The 19446-nt window shown below is 36.8% G+C and overlaps 2 protein-coding genes and 1 pseudogene across 6 annotated transcripts; all 3 read right to left on the minus strand.

Annotated features, from left to right (window-relative positions):
- Positions 1-6506: 6506 nt before the first annotated feature.
- On the minus strand, positions 6507-8677 carry LOC145011024 (putative serine/threonine-protein kinase CST). Its single transcript, XM_078969638.1, has 5 exons — positions 8209-8677; positions 7638-7767; positions 7337-7467; positions 7018-7138; positions 6507-6881 (listed from the first exon to the last, which is right to left on the minus strand). Exons 1-5 carry the CDS (start codon positions 8425-8427, stop codon positions 6568-6570), a joined length of 915 nt encoding a protein of 304 aa, XP_078825764.1. The 5' UTR covers positions 8428-8677; the 3' UTR covers positions 6507-6567.
- Positions 8678-9484: 807 nt separating this feature from the next.
- Positions 9485-17285, minus strand: LOC145011023 (receptor-like protein kinase FERONIA). Of its 5 annotated transcripts, none has more exons than XM_078969635.1 (7): positions 17106-17285; positions 15375-16500; positions 11057-11158; positions 10726-10973; positions 10298-10470; positions 10088-10199; positions 9485-9982 (listed from the first exon to the last, which is right to left on the minus strand). In XM_078969635.1, the coding sequence occupies exons 2-5, from the start codon at positions 16162-16164 to the stop codon at positions 10429-10431; spliced, it is 1182 nt and encodes a 393-aa protein (XP_078825761.1). In that variant the 5' UTR covers positions 16165-16500; positions 17106-17285; the 3' UTR covers positions 9485-9982; positions 10088-10199; positions 10298-10428. The 5 variants fall into 5 exon arrangements, with proteins under 5 accessions (XP_078825761.1, XP_078825762.1, XP_078825759.1 ...); XM_078969636.1 differs by having other exon boundaries at positions 10832-10973; positions 11057-11161; XM_078969633.1 differs by having other exon boundaries at positions 11057-11161.
- Positions 9651-10208, minus strand: LOC145009502 (putative serine/threonine-protein kinase PIX13 pseudogene; annotated as a pseudogene).
- Positions 17286-19446: the final 2161 nt, after the last annotated feature.

Consider the following 19446-nt stretch of genomic DNA (forward strand, 5'->3'; position numbering starts at 1 on the left):
ATGCAAACAATGGATGCCGTAATCTAACATGCAAACAATTTGAAGGTAAGTGAATGACGATTCACTAGTTCTCCACCATGAAAAACATAACTTTAAGTCCTAAATGTATTGAGAATTCCTAGGTTCGGATGAGATTCATTGAAACTTTTCAATGGCATGTTTAAATCTCAATATGCCCCTCTTGTTTGTGATTGGGATACCGAGGATCACAAAGCGGGTGTGAATTACCATGCAATTTAACATGGTGCCTTCATTGTAACGATCACCTATTCGATGTGCCGGTAAACCACACACGCTCCATCGAACTATGATAAACAATGAATCACCCTTTTTCACCTTCGCTTAGAACCAATTAGTGTGCCAGTAAACCACACACGCTCCACTAACTTCTTAGCAAGGTGCAAAGTGTAATTTCATGGGAGTACATCAATTCACTTTTCCTAAAGTAACTAAGATTGGGAAATTTTAAGAAAACATGTAGTTATTTTGTATTTCTTATTATACTTTTAATGAGAGGATGAGGTTGCCCTATCCTACCCGTTCGGCTAACGACCCTCCACCAATCAAGCGAGCGGTGGGTGTGAGTGTACACCCATTAAGCGCCATTTTATAGGCCACAACCTTATACCCACCATATAAACCATCTTCGTGAATGAGGCCTACTAACGGTAAGACTAGCATTTAAGTTATACATACATACATATATATATATATATATATATATATATATATATATATATATATTAATCTTGTAATATTATAGTAGTATAGGGTTGTATTTTAAACTTGTAAAATTCTAGGGTTTGAAATTTAAATTGTCTAAATTAAACTTTTAATCACAAAACATAAATTTCAAAACTTGAGGACAAGTTTTAAACATTTAAGACATAAAGGATCAAATAACAAATAATCTAAATCACATAATTATCCATATTTGATTAATAATTATCATATCAGGAAATCAAATATTTTATTAATTGATAATTATCTTCAATTAGATCAAAAATATAGTCATATATATCATAAAATCGGATTAGGGTTGAGCTAATATGATTAAGGTAAATTTCCATAAGATAAATATGAAAAAATCTCGTTTTTGGGTAATCCTGATGCTCGGACTCGCCGAGTACCCATACTGGACTCGCCGAGTCCATGACTCAGAAACACAAAAATCGAATTTTTTAGTTAAGATTCAAACATTCAAGCATCAATTTAATAGAAACCAATCAAGGCTCTGATACCACTGATGGGTTTTGTACATAAGAACATTCCTAAGTGCGCATACAAACCCTAATGCTTGGATCTAGGTTTCTCTATAAAACATGCTTTGAATCCAAGGCTTCTAATGACTTATTAGGTGTAAAAACAACACAAAATCAGATCTAGAAACATACTTTTGATTCTCTTGTTTGATCTTGTTGTGTTGGAGCTCTAACACACTAGCATTCCTCGGGCCTCGCCCATCGGATCGTGATCCGGAACATATAACATACAGTGCCTAGGGCTATCCCCTGGGTCTTCCTACTATACAAAAACATACTGTGCGGACATTGTGGCCTTGGACCCAAGCACATAGTGAGGAAACTCACCTTGCACAGTGAGGAAACTCATCTGGCAATTCCCCGAACTGCTGATCCTTCGGTTCCCTGAGCTACCAATATCAAACCAAAATATACTCAGAAGTCTAACTAGGTCAACCTTGGCTAAAGTCAAAGTCAATGGTCAACGGTCAAAGTCAACGCTCTGAGTTGACTCAACTCGTTGAGTGAGTGCTATAGCTCACAACTTCGAAATTGTGAACCAACTTATCAAGTCACCGCTGACTCGCTGAGTTCCCAGGCTACTGATGGTCGCGATTCATTGAATCAACTCATCGAGTCAGTCCTCAAACTCGCCGAGTTCTACTATGAACAAAATGGGGAAAAATCACTCTAACTCGTCGAGTCCCTTCCTGGACTCGCCAAGTCCCTCGCTCTGTTTGGGCCATCTTAACAAATTAAGCCCTTACACTTCAGATCTAGACTCCAAACTTCTCATACACTCTGGAAACATTATTAGAGGGGTAAAGTTTCCAACTTTACCCGTTAATACCTTTCCTACTAGGTTGAGCTCAAACCCTAATTCCTCAAGGCGTAAATTCTTTTCCAAAGACCATATCATTCAAAACTAAAGCACATCAACATAGATCTAGGCCACATACACCAGAAGAACACATAAAGTCTCTTCCTTTTCATCTATGCATGGCCTTCTAGGCTTAAAAGACCATAACAACCTCTTAAACTTACATGGGGGACTCCATTGGCATAAAGTTTGCACCTTTATGCCTTTTCCACCTTTTGGGACTCCATATCTGAAAGGATCTTTACTTGGGACGTCTAAATCCCATAGGTCAAACTTCATGGACCAAAACCTCATAAAATGGACATAAAGAGATCTAAGAAACCATAAGCCAAGATGAAGACTTGATTACTAGAAAATGGTGGAAATAAGATGGTGTTGCTGGATCTACAATCTTCTCCCTGAACCTTCTAAGTCCTTCTTTTTCTTATAGTCTTCAAGAACACACTAAACCGTAAAAAACAAGCTCACAAGCTCAAGGATGCACTAGGGTTTCGAGATCTAGGGTTTTGGATCTGGGGGCTGAGAATAAGGCTGATGGGAGGAGAATAAGATGCTTAAATAAGGTACATAAGCCCGAATTAAGGTTTCCCAAACCCTGAGACCAACTCGACGAGTCGGTCTACCTACTCACCGAGTAGGTCACTTATCCCGCGAAAAACTTCTCGATCCTACTCGTTGAGTCATCCCTCTGTATTCAACGAGTAGACCTCTTGACTTGAGGGTTTTTCCTTTCTTTTCTAGGTCTTATGAGTTTGGGGTGTTACAAAATGTTTCTGGTCCAGCCCCAACCTTTCCTCCATTTGATTTTGATCCATTTCAACCTTCTCAGTTTTAGGGAGAGAATAGTCAACCAACCCTCGACTCAAATGTTGATGGATTTCAAGTTGCAGCAAATCAATTTGTTAAATTTGATCCCATTATGAACAACAACGAAGATGATTCCATCTACTTTGACTTTCCAAACAAAGATGATGTTGAAGTATCTGGTTCAGAAGTTCAGGGGGAGCATCATCCTTAAATTCAAAATGTTCAAGAGGAGTAACATAACCCCATTGTTGATATCGGATCATCTGTTGCACAAGAATGTGTGAGATTGCATATCTGGAGAAAGTATCATCCTCCAAATCAAGTCATTGGAAATCTCGATGCTGGTGTTCAAACTCGCTCTTCTTCCAACTTTCAAAATGAGTGTCACTTCTTGGAATTCATATCAACGGTTGAACCAAAATCCATTAAGGAAGCCTAAGAACATGTTGATTGGATCAACCCACGCTTATAGATTACTTCATGGATCCAGTCACGAGTAATTCTAAGACAATTATATCTTTTATTCTTCAAACCTAGATGCATGTGGGGTTTTGCTCTATGATTCTGCTATGCATTGGTCTACTCCAATGCTATCTGTAACAAGTAGTCTTAAAGGGTTTGTCCATGTATGACATGATAAAATAGACAAAAACTATGTAGTCAAAGTTTATTTGTTCTTTCTGCCTTAACAGAAGAAAAGATATCTATGGGTCCCTCGATGATTTGGTGCTAACATCTAAAGTGCTTGGTTGAGCCCCGACTAAAATTGATGTGTTCAATTTAGTAGTTAGATGCATTCGTCACAAATCTATATCGGGAAACATAATCTTGAATTTTGTGGTTGACCATTATCAATGTCTCTAGTTCATACAAATATCATAGGATGAAGGGATAGTTGATCACTTATCTAAGGGCTGAATTTTGATTAGATCAAGAGTTAGTAGTTACATTGGATGGCTAACTCTCTGTTGATTATTGAAGAAATATTGGACCTTGTATAGTTGATGACTTGTCCAAGTGGGAGATTGTTGGAAAGAGTGTCTGAGGTCATTAATTATTGGTAATATTTCTAATAGTAACATGGTCCTTTTGGGTTGCCCTCAATACCCAAATTAAGTAGAATAAATAAAGGAGAAATTGGTTTATTAATTATTATGATTAATAATTAATCAGAAACTAATTGAAAATATATTTTGGGAATTAATTAACAGTTTAATTAATCAAATGGTTGAATATTCATTAATCGATAGTTGGTTAATCAGGAATGTTCTAGAACCTTTACGGAATTAAGGCTTGAAAAAAGCACTCCATCCCACATAGGAAAAGGAGTGAAATTTTGTTCTAGGTATTCCATCCCACGCGGGAAGGAATACAAAACCTAGGAAGGGATCCAAGGCTATAAATAGGGCCTTAGGGATTTCATTCTTCCTCGCACCTTCGCTTGAAGTTTCGCCAACCCTTCTTCCATTCCCTCTTAGGGATGATTTCTAACCCTCTTAGGGTTTGTGAAATTGACCATTCTCCTAGTTATTTTCATTCCACTATTTGGTGTTATTGGGTGTGATACCATTAGAGGGATTCTGGTTTGGGTCCTCTCATCCAAGCAACATCGTAGAGGATCAAGATCTTAAGCATGGAGATCAAGGTCTACATAAGTGGTATGTTTTTCTTCTTTGTATTTTATTTTCTAAGGTAGATGTAATTACCACGAAACCATAGACCCATAGGTTGCATGTACATTTATATATATCGTATATTTGATTTTTCCACTACCTAGTTTAGAGTGTATTTGATGTGTAGAAAACCCGACATCACATACATATACCATGAAATACACATAAATATATACCAAATATACACACATATATGACAATTTCACATAATAGACACAAATACACAAATTTTGGCAAATAATATCAAAATTAACATAGGAAGGAACCTATGGTGGCCGGAAATCAACAATGGTGGCCGGAAATCAACAAGGTGGTGTGGTGGTGGTGGTAGTTTATCCGGTGACAGCAACAACTAAAAAAACTGAAATCAGAGATTTTTTTACAATTAACTAAACTATAAACTGAAAATCGGCCTCGGCCTTACAAGAGAAAGAGAAAGAGAAATGAGCAAGGAATTACACCTTAGTCCCCGGAGAAGAAAGTGTCATTGTCAGTATCTCCTTAGCAGTCGTCGGTAATGTCACTTTGGGGTAGCTTGGGGAAGCTTCATAGTGGTATGTTTTTCTTCTTTGTATTTTGTTTTCTAGGGTAGATGTAATTAGCATGAAACCATAGATCCATAGGTTGCATGTACATTTAGATATATCGTATTTTTGATTTTTCCACTACCTAGTTTAGAGTGTATTTGATGTGTAGAAAACCCACCATCACATACATATACCATGAAATATACATAAATATATACCAAATATACACATATATGACAATTTCACATAATAGACACAAATATACAAATTTTGGCAAATAATATCAAAATTAACATATGAAGGAACCTATGGTGGCCGGAAATCAACAAGGTCGTGCGGTGGTGGTGGTAGTCTATCCGGTGACAACAACTAAAAAACTGAAATCAAAGATTTTTTTGCAATTAACTCAACTATAAACTAAAAATTGGCCTCGGCCTTACAAGAGAAAAAGAAAGAGAAATGAGCAAGGAATTACATCTTAGTCCTCGGAGAAGAAAGTGTCACTGTCAGTATCTCCTTAGCGGTCGTCGGTAATGTCACTTTGGGGTAGCTTGGGGAAGCTTCATAGTGGCCTTCGCTCCTGAATCAGTCGAAAATTGGAGGAAAACTGGGAGGAACAAAAGTGAAACAAAATAAGAAGGAAAACGGTAGTCGCTGTGTTCTATTTGCGACAGGCAATACTTATCACATTTAATAACGGTGATGCTAGATCAATAGCGGCGACAATTGGGAAACCGCGGCGACAGCAAAAGGGGGAAAATATCGCAATTTTATTATTATTATTATTATTATTATTATTATTATTATTATTATTATTATTATTATTATTATTAGCGGCGACACTGTCGCTGCTATTAATTTACACGGAACGGTCGATAGTAGACCTTGGATTGTAGACAGTGGACCTTGGATTGTAGAAAGATCGAACAGACAAAGTTTCACAAAAGCTTTTGATGCAGATCGTGGTTTACAGGCATTAGGGCGACACTAATAGCGGCGACGATATCGAGTTTCGCCGCTAATAGTGGAAGTCGTTGCTATTGACTTGATTTCTTGTAGTGATTTCAATAAAGGAATTCACTATTATTGTGCAAATGAAATGTCGTGTGTTTTTAGATATGGTATTTGACTGGCCTATGTAAAGTTAGACTCATGTCTTTTAAATTACAGAGATTAAATTTCAATCTCATAAATCATATATTTTTGCTATGTGGGCATGTGGAGATCGGCTTACATTGCATACCTCAAGTTTGATACCGGCATATCTAATGGTATTCCAATTTTTACTTAAATCTTTCAACATAAAAATGGAGTTGAAAAATGTTTAATAACTGTCTACTATTGTGAATTCTTTTATAATTACGAAAATAACATGATGTTATCAACCTGATCATTATATATATTATCCTTTTGTAGTGATATATAACAATTAACAAAAACTACATCTCCATGGCATTAATCCCTTCTAAGCTCACCACAATTTCTTGCATTGAAGGGCGATCTCCAGGGGTGATTTGGAGACAACTTAGGATGAGGTCAGCTGTTTTGCAGGCTCCTTTTGGAGGGTTTCCTTGCTCCAACCATGGGTCCATGAATTTTTGTAGTTTTCCCTTATCGGATAAGGTGAACCTAGCCCACTCCAGTAAACTCTGGGGCGAGGAGCACCTCTTGTCATGAAGAGAGACTAAACCTCCTATCATATCCAACATCATCACTCCAAAGGCATAGACATCACTTTCAATATACCAGTGACCTGTAGTTGCAAGCCACTCAACTTTCAAATATTTCGATCCAAATCTTATGAAAATGAGAGAATCTAGACAAAATTAAGACACCAACAATAGATAGCACAACCACTTGGAATATATAGCCCTAGTCACCAAACTCACCTGCAGCCATATACTCAACAGGGTTGTAACGACTGGTGAGTGCATTGCTCATTAAGATAGGCAATGCTCCATGTATTTGGCCTAACGATGCCCATCCAAAATAGAGCTGCGCTTCATGATTCTAACACCAAAATCCCAAAATGACTAAATCAAGATGATTCAAAAGGCCAATTAGATTAAAATGTGCATCTATTTGCACCCCTATGATTATAGTGGTTCACAAGTTTGTAGCTATTTTACCACTATGATTATGTGTTTAGTGTGGCATATTGTTTCTTTCTTTCTTAAGAAAAATGTACTTGATCAATGATTATTATACCTCATTCACTAAAATACTTGAAGCATTGAAAATCCTAAATGTGGGGGAGCTCTCATGAGTGTGCAAGAAAGAAAGGCCTTTGGCTACTCCATTGGCAATTTTCATTGTTATATCCCATGGAAGTGGATGGCCTGCGAATGTCCAAATAAATCAAGACAAACACAATTACTCTCATAGTTGTAAGTTATGCTATGTTTGATACCCAATTCACTTGGAAAAAATATATGCAACTTGAATCTGGAATTTTGGTTTACTGCCAAAAGGTGTGAGTCTAGTTTTTGGGAACAGCAGGAATACTTACGTCGAATAATGTCTATGAAATTTCTTTTAGGTATGTATTCATGAACAAGGAGCAGCTTTCCGTCTTCTGAACAATATCCTAAGAGTTTAACAAGATTGGGATGACTAAACCTTCCCCGAGTCACTTCTGCCTGGCATACACAAACACAGTATATCGTTTAATACATTAATGATAAAATTTTATTTTATAACACAATATGTCTCTCTTTCTATAAACCAAAATAAATTTTTTTATATGGAATATTAACCAAACTAACAAAGGAGGTTGTTAATAAAAATGACCATGTTTTTTCTCTTCTGTGAAAATGACCGCTTTGTGGTTGTACTATCGAAATACTTTAATCTAAAAGTGTTATCACTACTCTCAGTATTTTCCAACCAATGGAACCCCCCCCCCCCCCCCCCCCCTCTCCCCCGAAAAAAAAAAAAAAAAAAAAAATGATTTTCTAACATATCTCCCATAAGAAAAGAGAGGGATAGACTAGTCACTGAAAGTTAGCTAGTCAAAACTCAAAAGTTTGGAAAATTCAAACCAAAAGAAACAAAGTCGATGGTATAATAGATAAACAGACCTGCCACTCATTGAGACTCTGAACATTATTTGTGTTTAAAATCTTGATTGCGACAGCTATCCCTACTCCAGATACTGATGGTTTGTATGATGTCCTATCCACCCACCCTTTATAGATTGACTCGCCATCTGAAACTCCAACCATGGCTGATGGCCGGAAATTCCGGGTGGCTCTCCGCAACTCATCAAATGTGAAAATCTTCAAGTTATGTGTCTCCATCTGAATGCTCAAAGGACCTTTATTTATGTTTATATTGCTCCCCTCTGCTTCTGGCTCTGGCTTAGTGGGATCTAGTAAAATGATACAGGAATCTTTGTTGCGGCAGCTAATTTGTCTACTATGGTCTGTTTACTTTTTTTTTTTTATCATTGCTCCACTTTGGTCTATTTGAGACCTAGCATCAGAAATACAGATTAAGAAAGAAACAAAGAGATGGAAATTCAACGAATATGCAAAGCTTTTGAAGAGCATACCAAGTCAAGGATTGGAAATATGAAAGCATAAGGATTGGCTAGTCAGCTTTGGTTGGAACTTGTGGTGCCCACAACAATTAAATAAAAAAAAGAACCACATACATTTTCTGAGTTCACCAAGTCAAGGAGACCCTATTTCCATTGCTGATGAGTGTGACCACAAAACCGACCCCACTCAAACAAACAAACTTCATTGGTAGACCTAACACTCATACAGATTAAATTAAACATGACCGAAATAAATAACCATTAGAATGTATTTTTCCCAGTAAACCCTACCTTCGATTAACTACTAGAAACAGAGGTATAGATCATGGATATTTTTCTCAGAATTGTATATATGTTTTTAATTCATATACCTATTATAATCAGCGACGATCTATTTGTTCTCAGATTTGTCGCTATTCTCGCTACTAGAAAAAGAAAAAAGGCCTTTAATGACATACCACAAAGGGTATAGATGAAAGATAAATATATGTTGTTGAAAGCCAGTCATAAACAAAAGAGGACATATATTTATCGGCTGTAAATTTACGACAGACAATTCGTATGTCATGATTTCACATTTTATAAAAATATTTAGTTTTTTGGAAGATTTACTAATATTCAAATTAAACCAAAGTTTCATATAATACAAAATAAAATGTCAAATTTTTACTCTCACCCATCATGCATAATAAAAAATGTGAAATCTAGACCAACACCTCATCTTAACCAAAAAAAAGTATCCTAGTTAAACAGATGAGTAATACATTGTAATATTAACAAAAGCATATAGAACATCCTAATCAAAATCAATTACATACACAATCTGTAATAATAAAATTGAAAAAAATATCAATTTTATTGCAAAATTGATCCTATAACCAAAATATAAATTAGGAAACCTTTATAATTAATGGCTTATCTATCACCAAACTTATGTTCATGGTACAGGCTCATCGAGTGAGAGTGCCATGTGTTATCCTTTTAACATGTCTCTGGTATTATTTTAATTGAGTTGATCTCCTCTAACCATGTCACCACTTTCTCCATTGAAGGCCGGTAGTCAGTGTCATGATGAAGACAATCTATGATGAGTTGAGCTACTTTCAATGCAGCTTTCGATGGATAAACTCGTTTCAACTGTGGATCCATGATTTTTCGTAGTTTTTTTATACTGGTTAAGTAAGGTCTAGCCCAATCCACCAAACTCTGTAGCTGATCATAATACTTACCAGAACCAACTGCACGTAACCCTGTAACTATCTCTAGCATCACCACTCCAAAACCATAAACATCGCTCTTCAGATATAACCACCCTGTAGTTAGTTGCAATACCATAGCCTTTGTCAATGTAACCCTCAAGATTGAGAAACCCTAATTGATGATTTAAGGTCTAAAACCAAGTTGATCAGAGAACTAACCAGTGGCTAGATACTCAGGAGCCACATAACCGTCGTTGTATGATGTAGGAGACTCTCCACTGACCGGATTAAACCCTCTCTCTTCAAAATCTGTGATCTTTGCATTGAACTCCTGAAACATAATTCAGTATATATAAAAATCGCTATGATATATTAAAGATTTAAACTAAAATATTGAAATCCAAAAACATCAATCGTAATCATTGACACCTTTTTAGAGTAAATTTATCTAGTTTTTTAATTACTTGCCCCGTCTAACAAAATGTTTGAGGATCTCACATCCCTGCAAATGATATACGTTTCCATGTGCATGAAAGCAAGGCCTTGAGCTGCTCCCAAGGCTATTTTAATCCTTGTGTCCCATGGAAGTGGGTCTGCATCTTCTGCAACATCCAATTGAAGAAATCAATATATATATATATATATATATATATATATATATATATATATATATATATATATATATATATAGCAATGATACTTTTGTATCAATGGCAGAATAATCAAGGCTAGCATATTGGCTCTAGACTCAAACTAGTAAATTTGCATAATGTATATGTTCAAATAATTTGGTTCGATTGTAGACCTCACTAAAAAAGTCACACTGATATATAATATGCTATAAAAGACAAACAAACCTGCCAATTATGGCTATTTTTAGCAACATTTGTGTTTAAATTATTGATCACGATGGCTTCTGGGACATCAAATGCTGATGGTGTGTATGATGCACTAGTCACCCACCCTTTATAGACTGACACACGATCCGAAACTCCAAGAAGTGGTGGTGGCAAGAATTTTCCGGTGGCTCTCCACAACTCATCTAATCTGAATATCGTCAATTTCTGTGTCGTCATCTGACTACTTGATGACTGTTCCTTCAACACTGTCACATTTTATTTATGTTTTCATTGCTCCCTTCTGATGCTGTCTTAGTGGGATGTACTAAAGTCATACGGTTATCTTTACCTTCATTGTTATTCTCTTCTGTCATTGCTTTGCCTAGTATGATCCGTTTACTTTTGTTGTCATTGCTCCACTTTTGTTTACTTCTGTAATTTTTAGCATGCACTGCTGAAACCAAATGAAACTATATAAATATAATGAAACAAAAAGAGACAATAGAGATAGAACTGGAGGAATGATATTAACAGAAGCCACAAATATCGTTATATAACGGTCATTACTATTTCACACTCGAGGTGATTCCTAAGAATTCATCACATCATAACCAGTTGAGACAGGATGCTACTTTGAACATATAAGTTGAATTTCAAAATGATAAACATGAAACAAAGTAACAAACAATTTTTGTATTAGTAAAATGAAAGAGATACTTCTACTTTACCATGTAAAATATAAATTAGGAAGACAACTTGAACTATTTCAGTATTAACCATGAAAGGGAGATGAGATGAGGGCCCTTCAGTAAAGATTTATACGGTTGAGAATAAGTCCCCTATCAACTCCCCATGAAGTCTTCTCTGTGGTTCGTCAAGAAGGTCACAAGATACTCATGATGCCCGAATATGATAAGTATTGTGTACTATATAAGCATTGGTAGCAGAAGGACTGAAATCTGTGATGTCACTTAGATGCGGTGAATCGCATTCTAAGGTACCTCATCAAGATGACTCTCAGCATGGGAATATAAATGAAATATGTGATAGCAAGTTATACTGATTCAAGATGGGATGAGAAAGATACAAACCGAAAATTGATTGCAGGTTACTGATCCTATCTCTGCATCAATTATGTTAAATAAAGGAGCAAGAAACAATTTCGCGTGCCTTGCAGCAGTGTTGAATCCAAGTATCAAGCTCTTGCACTAGGAATTTGTGAAGGAATGTGTATACAGACTTAAGGACCTTGGAATGAAGAATGGAGAATCTAAAAAAAAGTTTACCGATAATCAGCCTACTATTAACATAGCAAAAAATTCAGGTCACCACAACCTTACAAAACATAGAGATTGATCGACACTTCGTCTCTAAAAAAGTTAAAAATTACGGAAGTATGGTAAGGACTCGCAGCATGCATGCTATCTTTAAGAATAATTCCGATTTTAACATTTTAATTGTTATCTTTGCTAGCTAAGTGGTATTATTGGATTATTACCAAGCATGGAAGTATGATAAGGACTCGCAGTGGGAATGTGGGCCTTTTAGACGATAATGAGAGCCAAGTCAGGCGAGAGTGCATCCTCAAGAGGATGGAGCAGCAAATATGGAAGGGGACTCTGATCTTTGATTAACTAGGGAGGAAATCAAACAAATAATCATGAGCTTATCCACAAGTTCATAGAGTATAAGGATGTGTGTAACCTGTAGGGAGACAAGCAATGTGAATGTCCACCACCATGCAAACAAAGGGACAAGGGAGACACCACAATAAAAGGGAGTGAAAGTCAAATGCAATGATAGGGAAGGGTTACTCATTTGGATATTATGAGTTGTTGGCCACCCAAATTCGAAGAAAGCTCTGACCTAGGGTGACCTAGGGTAACCATGAAGTGGCTTATGGAGATGGAGTAGATGTTTGAATTATATGAATGTGACGAGACGCAAACGGTCAAGTTTTTCAACCAGCCTTGACATGGTGAAACATGACAAGGGAGTGCCATCAAAGACAAGTTGGAAGAGATATACTACAATGATAGGGATGCCCTTAAGAAAGAGGAGTTCCTCACATTAGGATAGAGAGATTTGTTCATCGATCCTTTGCATGTGCATTATTTGAGAAGTTGGAGTTCGCTAGGCATGGGGTTCCTATAAAATCCACGATTAACCAGTTTGTTGTTGGTTACCTACACGCTATCATCTTGCGGTGAAGAGCAACTAGTGAGCATGATGTGACCAATTGTTGAGGATGTTATTGCACTTAAGGTTGAGGAAAGAAATGTTATGGGTAAGAAGTGAAAGGGAGAGGATTGTTATGATCCCACATCGGCTGAAAATAAATTAAGTTGGAAACTTATAAGTCTAATTGTCCCCTCCTCCAACAAGTTGGCTTTTAGGAGTGAGTTCTATACTTAGGTTTATGGCTTGGCTTGGACTCGAAAACAAGGGTTCCAATTGTGACCAACAATGACTATGGTGGCCTATGAAGTGGTGGCTTGGACTGAAAAGGGGTGCCAACTAAGACCAATGAGGACTTTGACTCTTCAAAGCGTGGGGTATTGTTACGATCCCACATAGGCCAAAAGTAAATTAAGTTGGTGGCTTATAAGTTTAGGTGTTCCCTCCTCCTACAAGCTGGCTTTTGGGAGTGAGTTCTAAACTTGGGCAATGGCTTGCTACGGACCTAGTATGGGATGGGTTCATATCAAGGACCGCCTAGTTCCTCCAAGAAAGGAAACTTTCACTAAGTGGGAAGAAATTTGGTTGATAGAAAAATGTAAGACAAAGCATACGGGGGATTGTGATAAGAATAGCCAATGTTGTGTAAACATATTTTTAAACACTAGCATAGAAAGATTTTTTGTATGGCATGCTTGTGGGGAAATAGGCACTATAGTTCGTTCGACTTGACTCAATAAAAAGTCAAAGAAGGCTTAATCCTCATAGGAAAAAAAATGGAAGACCCTCCTAAGCTAAATAAGGGAGCCTTTAAATGTCAATCGAGAAAGAAAATAGGAAGGCCTACAGAATGAAAGACCTCTTTATATTCTGTATTCACAAGCAGAAACTTTAAAAAATGAGAAAGAATCGTCTTGATTGATATAGTGCTTTCTAGTTCTCGTGTAATATATGTCCACTAACAAAGTACACTAGCTGTAATTAACAAGCTTGAAAGGATGAGACAACTTACTTTATGGAAGGTATTCAAAGAAGAGGGAAAACCTTGCTCGTTGCTAGGAAAAATCTATGCCTTCCCAAGGACAAAGCTGTATGGGCTATAGGAGTGATCCGTATGAGAGTCAATAAATCATGGCTCTTATGGTCTTGGTGAAATTGATTTAACACAAACAAAAATCACCCTTTGAAAATATACTAACTATTCGGTCAAAAATAATCATCCAGCCCAACATTAAGGGAGCTCACAATATATAAGGAGTCTACATTACCACATGCTTGGAGAAGTATCATATGCCTGCAAAATACTGATATTATGGATAATATACTAAGGTCTTATAATTGAATTTGGCTATGTGGGAAGAAGTTCAAGATCCTGCTTGTTAAGATTACTTGGTAAGATCAATGGATAGGGACATCAAACTTCAGGTGCATGTGGCCTAAACTTTATTTCTAGGAAAAATGACTTACGAGCCCAACGAAATTTTTAAACCGTTAAAAAAATCTCAATCATGTTTTATTTGTTCAAAAAAATCCAATGAACTTAACATTTTGTCTAAAAAAGCCTAACTAAGTTACACTTTCCGTGAAAGTCAAATAAGAGAAACATATGACGTGACTTATTACCGTATCGGGAAAATGACTTGTTAGAACAACGAAGTTTCCAAAATGTTTTTTTTACTCCAATCATGTTTTGATTGTTCAAAAAAAAAACCCAACGAACTTAAACAAAACAAAATTAAGATTTTTTTTGAACGGTTTGGAACTTTGTTGGACTTTTTAGACAAAAGGTTAAGTTCGTTGGGTTTTTTTGAACAGATAAAACATGATTGAGGTTTTTTGAATGGTTTGAAAACTTCATTGGGCTTTTAAGTCATTTTCCCTTATTTCTAAGGTGTCAATTCAATGGGAAAGTTTAAAGAATTGCATTCTCAAGATGTAAGTCAAGACATGCATTGAGAATTCCTGCTTCACACACCATCTCATGCATATTAGTCACACATTTATGGGGTTTTGTTTGCCTGGAAACTATGTATTCGCTAATCCCTCCTGGAAGGGTGTTACATGGTACACAATCTTTAGATCCAGCTGTGTTGGTCGGTTTTGGTTCCGATATGTATTTATATTTTGTAACTTTGTAGTTGTTTTGGACATAGGGTCAAAAGATTTGTAGCATTTCATGAGTTCAGATCATTACTCATTGTGCTGTAGCTGTCTTCTTCAACCATTGTTGAAGAATTTTAGTATTCTTTCTTAGTCAAAACAGAATAGCATACAGGTACAGATACGTGCATACATGTGAATATAGATGTCTACATGCATGTACATATATAGATATGTGAAAACATATACATGCATAAATAGTTAGAAGTGGGATCCATGAAGCATGTCATCCATGTAATTTGAGATAGTTTTACTTCTTGTATGGGATTCAATATAATGGACAACCATGGGTTTGTCTAACAATTAAGTTTCTAAGAGTTCATGTTTACCTGGAATAGAGAACAATGCCCACACCTTTTCAGCAATTGTCACTCCCCCATGTTTTTGTGACCCCAATGCCAACACAAATTCTAGCCGAGCCACTACCTTAGTCATTGTGGGTCGATTCTTTGAAGAACTAAGCATACATTCATATGCAATTTGTGCAAATTCATTCAGACAACTCGCTGTAGTTTGACCCCTCACACGGGGATCAAGGATTCGATCAATCTTACCTTCTTCGATGCAGTCTCTGGCCCATACAGCCAAGCTGTGTTGCTCCTCATCTAATGTGAAATCCAGAGCAGGCCTACCACACAACGCTTGCAATAAGTCCACACCAAATGCATACACATCAGACTTTCGTGTCAGTCTGTGAGTTGCAAAATACTCAGCATCCATGTACCCAAACGTGCCTTTTATGAAATCGGTATAAACATTAGTAGTGCCTGACTGATTTGCTGGGCCAATCCTTGACAACCCAAAGTCGGAAATCTTAGCTGCCAAATTCTCATCCAGCAAGATGTTTGAGCTCTTGATATCACAGTGTATGACTCTTGATTGCACACTTGTACCTGTATGGAGGTAGTCCAAACCACGAGCAGCACCTATGCAGATTTGGAGCCTTTGGATCCATGTCAGAAGAGAGGAATTACTTCCGTTAACTTTTCTTTTGTGCAAATGATCCTCAAGACTTCCATTAGGCATGTATTCATAAACAATGATCATTTCTCTTTTATCGGATCCTTCATGGTATCCTAAAAGAGAGACGATGTGACTATGGCGAAACTGGGAAAGCATCTCAATCTCTGCCTTGAACTCGGTTGCCCCTTGACTCGAATGTTCAAGATTCAACCTCTTAATGGCAACATCAATTCCTTCTTCACCAAACTCAATCTTACCTTTATATACCTTCCCGAATCCACCCTTTCCGATTACAAACGCATCATCGAAATCATTGGTTGCCAATTTGATTTCATCAAGTGAAAAACGTCGACATGGTTTACTTGGTGACCATGATGAGAATGAATCTTTCCTCTTTTCATGTTCTTCTTCAGGTAGGGATTGTTGTTGATCCGATGATGATGATGACAGGGATGATTTCTTCTGCTCACCATCATCTTCCTCCTGTTGTTTCTGTAAATAATAAAAAACAACACCCAATACAGTAAGGAGAGATATAACAGCGGTGGAAAAGTATTCCATGCTTTTTGGAGTTCCAAGATTCCAGTTTGTAGTGCAAGAAAGATCCTTAAGTCTAAAGCTGGAGATGATTGGTGCCCTGGATGCTGGAGCTAACTTTGACCATCCAAATAAATTGATATTCTTTGTGTCTTTGATTTCCTAAAATCTCTATATTTGAATCATTTAAGGAATGAAGCATTTGAGACAAAACAGCATACAAAGTAAAATCCATAAAGAGAAAAGAGATGGAATTTTCAACGAGCATGCAAAACTTTTCAAGAAGATATTTAGTCAGGGATTGGATATGTGAATGCACAAAGATCGAATGGCTAGTAAAGAGTCAGATTTGCCAACACAAATTTCCATTTTGACCCCTGAACTACAACAACAGGAAGTCGTTTATGATACTTGACCTAGGGTTTCCATTTACAAGTATTTGTAGACAGATAAATTGGTACAATCAAAGTACACAAACAAATAACTGAATAAGCATACACGGATATGACGGTAGGAATTTGACGAGCCTAAAGGGCTGGTAGAGAGTTGCAGAGTTTTACATGGACGAGGTGCTCCAACGTGCGATTCGATCATAGAGGAAGGACGCAGACGCTGTAAGAACCCATTTCTATCGCTTCAAATTTTGTCTTGGACTCAGACTTGACTTTCAGGCACCCTGCTTCACGGTGATGCATTTTGTCGTCACTTTCGCTCGACACAATTCCAACAACCTATGAACAGAGTTGTAACCGCGAAAGCTGCTTTATATTTATTTACTTCTAACCTTTTATTTTACTTCTTTTTGCAAATTTGGTCCGGGGTTTTGTCAATATCTTCCCACGTGCCTCTTTCATGAGGTTAATTTTGTCATTTAATATAGGGATAATGACCTTAGAAGGTAACGTATTTTATATTTTGATTACATTTGCCCACTAAATTATTTTTCGTGATTTATGAACCCTTGAACTCGTTGAAATGTTCGCATTATACCATTATGACTGGTTATAGTAGGTTTTTCCGATTCCAGCGTTGTTCCGGCCAAACATGAGTTTTCCAGTATCTTCTCCGGCCTCACCAAGAGTTCAACCAACCGCCATCCCTAATTTAGAAACCCCACACATCGACCCCATGATTTCGATTCTTCATCTAAGCAATCACCAAGAACAACCTACCTTCCATTTACGTGATTACCGAGATCGTCGTTTTCATTTGTAGCATATGGATCCCAACATAAATCTTCTGAATCACGGTCCAAAATCGAGCCATTATTGTCGAATTTCAGGTTCTTCTCCCATCTAGCAAATTTTGGTTTGCATCTAACTCCGACATTAGGTCTAATCTTCGAATATGTCTGCTATATCCAGGTTTGAAACTGCTGAAACCACAGAGAGGAAACAACGATTGTGCTCACGCTTGCTCTGCCACCGTATCCTCACCCAGACCACCTCCGACAACCCACATCAACACACTATAGTTTTATTTAAGTCAAACCTTTTGCCTTCTGGATATCTAGCCTCCAAACCCATCTTAACTGAGAAAAACCCTCTTCTACCTTCCATCGATGAAGCACCCACGCATCCCCATCGGTGCCTCCTCTCCTACGACACAACTCTCATATCATCCTCCTTCCCCATAGAAACAAAGGGTTTTGGTGGGTTTGAAATCTTGAAAACTCAAATTATTTGAAATCGATTTCAGCAACAAAGGATTTTTCTGAAATAGATTTCGGTGATATTTTGTCGAAATCGTTTTAGCAAATCATCAGGAAGAACACTTAAATTGAAATCAACGATGCATTTGGGGCTTTTTTGCTATGAATCAGCTTCCTAGTTTAGCATTACCGGAGTTTAAATAAGAAATCAACCATGAAACTAGGATTGTTTTTAATTCTTGGAATGAAGAGTCAATCGATTTCAGTGGATGCCCATCTTCCTGGAATAGAATCATGTGCAATGGCGGTAATGTTGACGAAGAGGTTGGTAGAACTCTTGGGGGTGACGCCGAAGAAGATGACATGGGATATCGTTGGAGCTTGAATGTGCCGGAAATTGTCGATGGAGGTGCATCTCAAACCCCTAAACAGGTTTTACCTGCTATTACAGGTAATAATGGTATATTTTAAACAATAAAACAAGTTTAAGGGTTAATAGTGTACTAAAAAAAGTTAAGTGACCAAATATGTAAAAAATGTATAATTGGTTACCCTTTCAAGTCATTATCCCTTTAATATATGTATCAACTCTCTAACATTTAACTTCATAATAGAAATAGATTCTACCTACAATCGCATATATATAATCCCTATTTTTGAGTTGTCTTTTCATCTTCAATCTCCTCATTAACCCTAGAATCTCTAATCCAAAGCGCGATCATTGTTCATTGACTCTAACATTTTTGTTAAAAATGGTGTTTCAAATGTGAACCATTCAAACTATTGAATCAACACTTGGAAACCAAAATGATATATGGTATATGTCTCTATTAAGTACATCGGTGTCATTTAAATTCAATTTCAAAACATAAAGTTACTAACTTATTTCTTCTTGTTTTGTGTTGACAAGGAACAAATCCTATCCTGTTTTCAATGAAATTTCATAATGGGGATAAAAATTTTGGGATTCTTTTAGTCAAAATAAAAGTTATTGAACATAAAGAAAATAATTGATAAATTAATAATATATATATATATATATATATATATATATATATATATATATATATATATATATATATATATATATACTAGCCGTTACCCGCGCACAGCAGCGGGGACAAATAGCTTCTTTCAACGATATTTTTATAAAGAAAAATGTTATGTTCCAAAAGAAAGTTCATGCCGTGGGTGAGAGGAATGCCGGTAGTCGTGATAGTGGTTGGTTGAAGGTGGAAGGAGGCAGAGCG

This window comes from Lactuca saligna, chromosome 8 (assembly GCF_052625555.1).
Source record: "Lactuca saligna cultivar CGN05327 chromosome 8, ASM5262555v1, whole genome shotgun sequence".
In the NCBI taxonomy this organism is placed as follows: Eukaryota; Viridiplantae; Streptophyta; class Magnoliopsida; order Asterales; family Asteraceae; genus Lactuca; species Lactuca saligna.

Coding starts and splice junctions, on each gene's coding strand:
- LOC145011024 (XM_078969638.1), bottom strand. CDS start 8,427: ATGGAGACACATAACTTGAAGATTTTCACATTTGATGAGTTGCGGAGA. Junction 7,768..8,208: donor AGAGTCTCAATGAGTGGCAG/GTCTGTTTATCT, acceptor TGTGTATGCCAG/GCAGAAGTGACTCGGGGAAG. Junction 6,882..7,017: donor TGTTGAGTATATGGCTGCAG/GTGAGTTTGGTG, acceptor TTGCAACTACAG/GTCACTGGTATATTGAAAGT.
- LOC145011023 (XM_078969633.1), bottom strand. CDS start 16,164: ATGCTTTCCCAGTTTCGCCATAGTCACATCGTCTCTCTTTTAGGATAC. Junction 11,162..15,374: donor GGCATTGTTCTCTATTCCAG/GTAAACATGAAC, acceptor ATTTGGTTTCAG/CAGTGCATGCTAAAAATTAC. Junction 10,974..11,056: donor AGAAGAGAATAACAATGAAG/GTAAAGATAACC, acceptor AAAATGTGACAG/TGTTGAAGGAACAGTCATCA.